Below are 10421 nucleotides of genomic sequence, written 5' to 3' on the forward strand. Positions count from 1 at the left end.
TTTCAAAGGATTGCTATGGAGTGTTTATTATTAGATGTTCTGTACTTTTTATATAATACAGTACAATAATACACAGTCTAAATGAGACAATGTATCACATATAACAGTAGTCTGAATTACTTGCTATTAGAAATGGCTTTGTGAAAGCTGGATGTTGGGCAAATAGCTCTTGTAGGTACGGCTCACACGTTACAACATACATACTCGGATTGGATTATCCCAAAGACATTCTGAAACGAACAGCCAAGTTTCATAAACGGTGTTTAGAAATACAGTCCTCCCCTCTCACAATATTTTGGTGGCAAATGTACGACGCAATCCTTACAAATTCCCAATTGTATGACCCATATAAATTGCTTTCACCAACTGCCAAGCGACACATAATTATTAAGGTGGTTTTAGAAGGAATGTCACTTACAGCATATGCCTAGAATAAAATACGCAGCTTTTACAGATTACCTAATCAAATGTATGGCCTTTATATATACTAGCAATTGGACAGCATTAAAAAGTAAAGTAAAAAGCTATACCTTTTATACAGTCTTTCAAATATATTCTCACTTATTTTTGTTTCAATTTTGAATCCAAAGTACTTTTACATAGCTGTTTTTAAAGGTGGGAGTCCATGTGGAAAGCAACAGTGAAGTAAGAGTCACAGTATCCTTGCATGACTATCCCCTTTTACCGATGGCATATATTGAAAGAAGACATTAACCAGCTTGTGGTTTCCTGTGAGCTACTTATTGATCAACTTGCTGATACTTAGCTGATTTAGTCCACAGCTAGTCTCCCTGTACTCTCTTGGCTTCCAAAAGAGCAAGTTTTCCCCTGCAGGAAGGGCAGGCCGGAAGCCCATCTTAGGTTTCTCTGAATCAGCTTTTGAGTTGCCATTTCTTTCTCTATTGCCTGCCAGAAGACCACCAGCCAGCTAGCTTAGCTGACTAATCCTACGTAATATTACTATGCTGCTTATTGACCAAAAGAGGAACAACGCTGACAATGCAGCTATAATTTGTCCTCTGTTTCTACTATAATATAATACTGTCACAAGTCCAGCCCTTATGTTTTTGTTATAGGTGAGATCTTCCAAAGCACTCGGCAGAATCCACCCCATGTTACATGTAAGTACTGATATGCATTTTAGTAGTGCACTAAATATGCTAATACATAGCTAGCATCTGGTGGAAATTACCCTCAGAATTCTAATTCTATGAAAAGTCTATCACTTGCTTACGACATAACTGTAACTAATAGCCACCACCTACTGCTTATTATAGGATCTCCAGTAGCGCTTGGTCCAGAGGCAGAGAAGAGGCATAAACAATTTCTGTTCCCCAACTGGGCCAGTGAATAATACGTGAATAATAAAGTGCAAGACACTAATGATATGAAAGGAGAAAGTGCTAAGAGGTCTGACATATAAAGAAAGCAATTTGCTTACAAACATTAATTTTATATTTCTAAGATGGCATCACAAATAATGGATAGGCTAAAAGGAATACTGGACGTTATAGGGAAAAATAATTAGAGATGCATGAGGGAAAAGTTGGTCCCATGGAACCTGAAGGCAAAACCGATTCAACAGACCAGGATTTGGTCCTTGTATTCATGTAGGTATGATCTCTTTAAGGGAGTTCTACATTTCGGTGAGTTTGAAAATGGAAATGTGCATCACTGCTTTACAGATCTCATTTGTTTGCTTTATTTTTCCTGTTTCCAAGACACACATTACCTGTTAATGCTCTTAAAATACTTTAAAATATTTTTAGCTATTAATGAAGAATAATTTATGCCTCTACAAACATAAGAATAAGTACCAAACTCTACTTACATGAGCAATCATCATTGAACCTGTGAATTATTGGTCCTATGTTGAAAGTATTCTACATTTGTAGGTGATTGTCAGAGTGAGGCTCTTCTAACATATATAAATGAATGATCAATTGCTTATATAAAAAGTATATTCCATTTTGGACTTATATGTAAAATTAGTAAGTGATATGCAGTATCTGCTTTTTATCTCTTTTATCATATCATTTATGAAATTCTAGTCAGTGAAAGTCAACCAGTCACTTGAATGTTATAAAATCCATCTTTAGGACAGAGGACATAGGGAGAGACATAAAAGGTTGGAAGCATAAAAGCATATCCTCATAAGTACTAAGCAATCTCTATTGTTCGATGACCAGATTGAATCATCATTTAGGTAGGTGTTATCAAAGTTCACAATCTTCAAGTCCTTTTTAAGATACATTTCATTCAGTTTGTTTAACGTTCGAGCAAAGGTATATTTAGATGCACAACTATATGCTTCCATACTGTAGACTTTGTGGAAGTGCATATCAAAATATGGATTATCCTAAAAAATGGAGAGAGAAGGAAATTATTACATGCATTACAGACATTAGAACAGCAACTCTATTGTTCCCTGCTCAGCTATCTGCAGATCTTTTCCTCAGCTTGATGAACTTTGCATATTTCTGCTGTTCATACTAAAGCATCTTTCAAAAGTTTACAGTAAAGTAGTAGTTTCTAACTAGGTTTATTCTTTGCCAGTAGGGGTTTTGCCCTGAGTGAAAATTTAGCCAGGTGATACATTGTACTTTGTTGGGATTATACAGTGTTGTTTTGAAATGTAGTGATTTGTCCTGTTGTCAGAAACACATGATATGAAAAGCACTTGCCTTGGGTTATAAATATATATGCCTGTCAGAGGAAGAATATTGATTGCTCTTCCTGCCTAAATTGCAATTCTCCATGCTTTCCAGCTCCTTGGCACAATTAATAATGGCAGCAAAGTTCTATTAAATTCTATGAATATGATTAACAACATTATGAATATTTATAGCAATGTTAATCACCCTACAGTTATGAGTTTTAGGTCATTTAGGCTATTTCTAACCAAAAATAAGACAGATTTAGATCATCCCAGTTGTGGAAGGCTGAATCGTCTCAGAAGGGTTTTTTAGTATAATGCTTCAAAAAAAGGATGGAGTTCGTATTCATACAGGCAGGTGATAGGAAATTCTCTAGCTGCCTTGGCTGGGGAAGGCACAGACACATTTCCAGCAGCAAGATAACTCAGACAAAGGATGTAAAGGAGTATTACTTGTGGCTCCCTCCCTCCCCCCCCCCCCCCCCCCCCCGCCCCTGGCTGAAGCTGCAAGGAGCCCACAGGGTACAGGTATACAATGAACCTGGCCTCATCTCCTCCATTTCCAGGTTCCCAATTTTAGACTTGAGGGCAATGCGCAGAGGGGCCTACAAACTGCTGCACAGAGCACGTCTGACCCTTTCTCTGTGCAGGAGTTGTGGGACGCTTGTTCCAAAGGGAAACAGTTGACAGGACAGAATGAGTTATCATTTTCCTTGGAGTAAACCCTGAAACCTTTTTGTCAGCTCTTGATTTCCATTTCACTAGTGTAATGTAATCTGAACTCAATTTTATGTTCATTTGAAAGCACTGTAATTTTTTCCTGGACTACATTTTCTAAGGGTGGATGGTTGTTAAAAATTAGTAAGATATTCTCCTCTGCAAATACTTCCAGTTTCTGTAAAATAGGATGTAATTCTACTTTTGGTATGTTTTGTATGGTATTATTGTAGCCTAATTTTACCCTTCTGAAGTTGTGTCTGACAGACTGTGAATCTTTTAGCAGTTAAGATCATGAGCCACGTCTAGCCAAAGATATTTTATTCACGTAACTATGTAACTAACACACATAATGTGAGCGAGATTAAGTTATGTGAAGAAGGCAAAATTTGGCCCTATTTCTTAAGCTGGTACACCAAACCACGTACTTAAATGACGTTTTATACATTGACACAAATTCTCTTTTCCACATAGAGAACAGGTTCATGAATTCAAATGACAGGGCCATATTCTCCATAAAAATATGGAGCTAAATTCTGTTTTCAAGTGCAGGTATTTAAATCTATAGAATTAACCCAGATTTGCACTGGGTGCTGCAGTTGGAGAGCTTTTATTCCCAGTTAGAATGAACAAATTAGAAATCACCTAGCTTGTCCCTCAGATCTCAAGAGCAGTTCAGAAGACTGATGAAGAAAATGATAACAGATAAACAAAATCCATTTTTCTTACAATCAGTGCAAATGCAATCCGGAGCCTCTGACATGCAATAAACAAAAAAATTCTGTTTCTTTTTACATAATTTTCTTTTTTAGATAATGCACTTTAATTGCACTTCATTATTTGTATCACAAATTGCCACACAAGGAAAGTTTATTCTATATATGCATTTAATAATACATAGCACTTACAGTGTCTGCTTCTTTTCCATCAATCATTTCCAGATCTTTCAAAAACCACTTTTCAACTATTTCGTATTTCTCCTCTCGATCTACTCTAAAGTGTTTAACCATACATATTTCTACTTCTTCACCTTTAGTCACTGCAAAACAAAAAATAGTTTACGTATGCAAGCAAATACTTTCCAAGAGTTCTGATAATAAATGACTTGACTTAACTGATGGCAGGTAGGACTGTATAGGGCTATACTGGACTTACTGGTTTTATTTTGCGCAGTGATTAAAAATAGACCAATGCTCTCAGCCTACAAAGCCCATCAGCTTTTAGTAGATTTTCTATTTACCTTACCCATCCTGTGAAAAGAGAATCTTATCTGTGGGAAAGCCTTTCATTTGAATTCACTAGCAATACAATGAAAGCCCATTTCTGGCACTGGATCTGTTTGGATAATCCATTTATCCTTCTTACTGCAAGGGGGATTCTTTTTGGGGGGCAGGAGTTATACAATTGTAAAACCACTATCAAGGCTCTGTATTTACATGACTTGTGCTATATTTTCCATTCTGTGGATGCAGCTCTCTTATGTGGCCGTTACTTTTTAAAATAGTATTTCCCTACAAAATACATCTGCATGCCACTTAACAAAAATAACACTGAAAATATTTCTTAAAGCTTCCAATTGCCCAGCAGTATCTTTATAGAAATTACCATTTTCCTCCTATTAGGCCTGAAATGAGAATAAAAAGAGTACAGAGACACTCTTTGTAATCACTACTGTTATTAACTGATTACATTAAGTGCTACGTAGGAGATCAGACGTCTGTAAAACACAATAATTAGTGTGAAAAGAACTGTAGCCTGACCACTGATTTCAGATCAATTTCTAGGTTGTTTTTTTTCTTGTTTGATTTGGTTGCTTTTTATGGATGGTCAATAGCGATCTGTTTCAAATTAATATATATTTCTTTTTATTGCCTTATAGCATTACAGACATTACCTATGCCTCCCTGGGCTGTTACATGTCTTCAAGACAATCCCCTGCACGTCCAGTGTAACAACTGGAGGGCCGACCACTTCTCCAGACCATCTTGCAACCTAAGGTAAGTGCTAGGTGCCACCTACTTTTGACAGGAGCATTTTGCCTTCATAGCATGGGGCTACAGATACAGGACCAAAGACAATTGCTATGGACAGAGCACAGAGTCACTGCAGTCTGTTTTTTCTTTGACATTTCTGTAGATCATCTAGAAACAGTTTTTCTTTTAATTCTAAATGCTGCCTTGATTTTTGAAAAACCATTTTGAAACTGCGCTAACTTTATCTTCCCAGATAAGCTCCTTAGCTTATTCCTGTCAAAACGTGTTTTACTTCTCACCTGTTCATAAGAAAATGGTTGTAAAAGAAGGATAGACTAAGGACGTGTATTGATAAGGATATGTATTGATATCCCTGCTTTCCACCTTCCAAGAAAAATAATGAACAATATAGAAATTGGTTATAATTTCGCTCAGCCTGTAAGTTCCTGAACAGTCTGCTGGGAAATCCATATCACTGTTGCTTTCTTTCTGACCCTACGCTCAAGACTAATCACGGTTTCTGAATGATTTTTATCAAAGGACCACCAGTGAACTATCTTCTACAAAGAATTACAGTGCTTTTCACTTACAAGCAAATCCATTAAGTTAATCTTAGAATGTTCTCTTCTTACTTTCAACTTCTCACATTTTGTTTATTTGCTTTCCTGTGTGGGAACGTGCAAGTCTTCCTCAGATTAAAAACAATCCCAGTCCCACAAAAAACCCACAGTCCTTTCAGAAACACAACTGGATGTCTTAGGAGCCTGCAGAACCCACTGACTGCCACTCCTTCCCTCCTCATGTAGGAACAGAAACCATATGAAATAAGGACGGATCACAGTTTGTTAAGAAACTGCTGTAACAAAAAGAGTGAAGCTAGGAGCATGATCTGCCCAGGAGTGAAACTTGGGTGGACCACTTTCAAAAAAAAAAAAAAAAAAAAACCCTTTCTTTACATTTCCTGCAGTTTAGATATTGCTTGTTCACAAACTCATTTGACAGACTTACAGGAAAAAATATTTTTTACTTATAACATTAGCATTTCTCAGATCTACCTTATTCTCATTCTGTTAAGCTTTAAAAGCTTTTGTTGTGGAGGGCACGGATATGACAGTGCCTTGAAAGAGCTTGAATTGTTTCTTAAGTTCTTTCATGGAGGAAACACCTTTTTGAGAGTATCTGTTTTCCAATGGGTAATATGATGTTATTGCTAATATTCTTCTCAGCCATATCAGTATAGAGTTGCTGAAAATTCCTGAATATGGTTGCATTTCAGCTTTACTTTCTTGCAGGTTTGATAAAGCTATTTAGTGAAAGGATGTTATTGTCTTTGCTCAAGAATTAGGACTAGCTATCGTGAAAATGAGGGGAAATCATGTGGAGTACATGCCATGAAAATAAGAATTCTGCACTGATATTTTGTTGTAACATAGATTTAAAAGGGCATAGACTTATATAGTTTCCTCCCTATACGTAATTTGACCGATTTTCCTTCGTTATGGTTAACTTGAAATTAATAGGATTTTCTGAGGCTGCCTTGCAGGGATAAGATTTTAGATAGTATGATTTGCTCTTAACTAATTGTACTGATAGCATTGGCACTTGCAACTGTTAAACATTCCCAAATGCTCTTTAAAAATCATTAAATAATAAAAATAATTTTAAGAAGCTTCACTCAATACAAGTTTTCCTTTATGTCTTCAGAGAGTTCTATTAAATTAATTTGATTAGAAGCTTTCTTTAATGGCTTGTTCTTCTCTGCCTTGAAAAGAAATTTTCAGTAAAGATTTTAACGGTACAGAATTTTGTTATCTCTCCTCTTTGGATGTTTCAAAGTAGTGAATTGTTTAATTCTACCACACATAACTAAACACACTTCTACACACAGTTCTATAAACTATAAAATCAAGTTGGTAGTTTGTGCATTTAGAAGCACTACAAGGCTCAAGAATCCATTTCTTGACAGAAAACTACTTCTACAGTTCTAATATACAAAGCCTGTCCTACTAAACATATTTGGGGGTAGTGTACGTAGGTTGCTCCATAATTGCCATAATGTATAAAACAGTGTAAATGTTCTAAAGACTTTCAGTGCTTACAAAAATAATGATTAAAGGATATGGTTGAGATTTTTTTTTTTTGCCGGTAGGGAATGATTTCAGGTACATAATTTGTTGTATTTGCATATGTATATTTTGAACTTCAAGAGAAAACAAACTGGAGAAAGCGTTCACCTCAACCTAACTACCTATGGATGACAGTGTTTCTCTTTTTGGATATCTTTCACTGTTGCCAAAATAAAAACATTACAGGCTTTTCTCAAACTGTGTTCTAATCCATTTATAAAACAGAGATATACTTGAGGTCAAATTTAATACAAAGCCAGGCATTTAAGTTTGTCACTCATAACCATCTTATTTTACTCAAACTTCTTGTTAGTCACTCACTGAAATGTTTGCTTGTTTATTTAAGCCACAAGACTGGAGTTTACTGTTACTTGTGCAATTGGAACAATATGTAGGGCTTAAGAGCAAAATGAGAGTGGAAAAGTTCTAAAAATTACAATGCCCTAAAATGATACTTTCTTATGAAATACCTAGCGCTGTAGTAAGGTATTGCTCTTTCAAAAGCAAATTAGCCACTTGTAGTATGCCCGTGTCCTGAACGCTTTTCAACAAATGTGTTGAAAGCGTCACCTTTCGCTGCGCGTTTTAAAGCTCAAGTCCTTACAAACGTGTCAGAAAGAGGAGAAAACACCACTTCAGAAGGTAGTTAGCAATTCCGCTGCAGCAAGGTGGATCTCGCATCGAGCTCGGGAGCTGCCCGCGGGGGCCGCTCCACGGCGGCGCCCCGGCACGCCCGGGGCCGGCGGGCGGACAGCCCCGGCGCGGCCGCCCTGCCCGGCGCAGCCAGCCAGCGGCTCTCCCGCCCGCCACCCCGCGCCCCTCCGCCACTCCCTTGCGCAGCCACTCGTGCGCGCACCCACGCCCAGCCACTCTTAGGTGCGCGCAGCCTTGCGTACTCCTGCACTCGCCCATGCACACGCACCCAGGCACATGCGCCCCGGCGCAGCCGCCCCCGCACACCCGTGCCCACCTACCCATGCGCACAGCCATTCTTGCACACGCCCGCATCTAACCCCTGAGCAGCCCCAGGCACCCGCACCCAGCCGGGCCGCCGGCCCCTGCGGAGCCACCCGCGCACGGCGGGCTGCCCCGGTACCTGCGGCGCACAGGTAGAGCCGCTCCGAGCCCGCGCCCTCCACTTCGATGAACTCATGCAGCCTCTGCCGCAGGGGCCCGAAGAGCCTCTTCGCCAGGTCCTCCTTCACCAGCGAGGACATCGCCCTAGCCCTCGCCGACAGCCCGACGTGCTGCCCCGCGGAGCAGCGCCCGCCCCGGCTCAGCGGCACGCGTCGGCCCCCCGCGCCGCGGAGCCGCGGGGCCGCGCCGGGCGCCCGCGGGGCACCTGCGCAGGCTGCGCGCCGCCCGCCGCGGAGGCGGCCTCCCGGCCGCGCGGGGCCGCGCCGGCGTGCGCGGCCGCCGGGCGCGGCGGCGACATGGTTAACAGCAGCCCGCGGCGGGGACCCCCTGCCGCACGGCCGGCCCCGCGCTGCCTGCCGCTGCCGTTAAGGCTCCAGCCGCCGGCACGGGGGGAGGCCGGGCCGCGCGTCTCCACGCCCCAAATTCGCCGTCCCTCCTTCCCGCGCCGCGCCGCGCCGCCCCGCTGGGACGCGCCCCGTGCGAGCGCGGATCGCGAGTTGCTCGTGGGCTCGGCCGCCCCGCGGCGCTTCTCCCAGCCGCTCCGCGACCGCGCGGGGTCCCGCGGCCTTAGCGCGGTGTGGAGGAGCCATGGGGCTGCCTGTCTGTCCGGGCTGCGCCCTGCAGGAGGGAATAAATGAGGAAAGCACAGATTAATCCAACTAACGGCAGTTTACCAAGAACCAGTTGTCACTGACTACACATTTGTTATCGGTAGATCAAAGAGCTGATAGAATTTACAAAGGGATTAGATAGCTTTAGAGCTCTACTACTCTTTGCAGTTGAGGTTAAAATTACCTTATGCCGTTCCTTATGAGCAGAAAGTGTGACCTGAAGGAGAGCTCACCTCTGTGTTACAGGAGCCCTGAGAGGACAGGTGCAGCCTGGGGAGCAGAGGAAGCTCTCCTCTTAAGTATGGTCACATTAGTGAGAGCCCTGATACAAAACTAGATACGTAAGACATGAACATTTTCAGGAATTCTCTATGTTCATGCCACGCTGCAGATGTGTGGGTAAAGTTCCTGAGGAAAAGTATTCCTCTACTTTCAGTATCTGCAATAGCTCTGAAAGAGCTTTCCCTTCAGTCTCATTTTTTGGCTGCTTATACAAGTTGGACATACTCTTCATATACTCAAGCTTTATTATGTCTAAATGCCTTCTGTAATGTTCATTTTTGTAGTCTCACTATTGCTTAGAAAGTAATCTAACATAGAAAAGAAATGACTGCTGAAATGAAGACTTAGAAGTTGAGGAGAAAAACAATTTTTTTTTCCAGAAAATAAGGTTTTGTAATATTATTAGAATAGTTTAGTACTGTGGATCTGTATGGTGCTTTGGTGACGTGAAGCAAAATGAAATCAGATAAAATTATATTGATACAAAATTAACGAGAATTCATCCCACTAGATTAAGCATATTGGCTACATGAATGCAAAAGGGATGGTGAAGAAACAACTATACAATTTTAATTTGTTCTGCTTCCTTTTGGTCTCATGTATTTGGAAAGACATTTGCGATTCTTAAATCTGTAGAAGAATTTTCACCCTTGCTTTGGGAGAGTAAAGTTACTCTATGCTTCAGTTTTTGCATATATTTATTAGTACAGAGCATAATGACAAGTTTCGCCTCTTTAAAGATCGCATGAACCATACTAAAACAGCTTTTCTTAGGAAGAGAGCATGGTGCTGACTTACAAACCTAGACAACTGCATATCAGACAAGTGCCCTGGTGTAAAGATCTTTGAGCAGATAGCTGAGGCTCGGGGATGTCCAGACGCCTCCCCACAACCATGATGACCTTGCCATGCCTTGAAT

At 40.9% G+C, this 10421-nt stretch overlaps 1 protein-coding gene across 1 annotated transcript; it reads right to left on the reverse strand.

Moving 5' to 3' along the window:
- EXOC1L (exocyst complex component 1 like) lies at window positions 1-8689 on the reverse strand. Its single transcript, XM_068942855.1, has 3 exons — window positions 8569-8689; window positions 4282-4412; window positions 1-2359 (listed from the first exon to the last, which is right to left on the reverse strand). Exons 1-3 carry the CDS (start codon window positions 8687-8689, stop codon window positions 2096-2098), a joined length of 516 nt encoding a protein of 171 aa, XP_068798956.1. The 3' UTR covers window positions 1-2095.
- Window positions 8690-10421: the final 1732 nt, after the last annotated feature.

The sequence above is a fragment of the Struthio camelus genome, chromosome 4 (genome assembly GCF_040807025.1).
Source record: "Struthio camelus isolate bStrCam1 chromosome 4, bStrCam1.hap1, whole genome shotgun sequence".
Classification (NCBI taxonomy): domain Eukaryota; kingdom Metazoa; phylum Chordata; class Aves; order Struthioniformes; family Struthionidae; genus Struthio; species Struthio camelus.

What these genes read in the sequence shown, in the direction of transcription:
- EXOC1L (XM_068942855.1), bottom strand. Translation starts at nt 8,689, where the DNA reads ATGTCCTCGCTGGTGAAGGAGGACCTGGCGAAGAGGCTCTTCGGGCCC. An exon ending in GCTCTACCTGTGCGCCGCAG is followed by an intron (nt 4,413 to 8,568) that starts GTACCGGGGCAG and finishes TTTGTTTTGCAG; the next exon opens with TGACTAAAGGTGAAGAAGTA. An exon ending in ATGGAAAAGAAGCAGACACT is followed by an intron (nt 2,360 to 4,281) that starts GTAAGTGCTATG and finishes TCCATTTTTTAG; the next exon opens with GATAATCCATATTTTGATAT.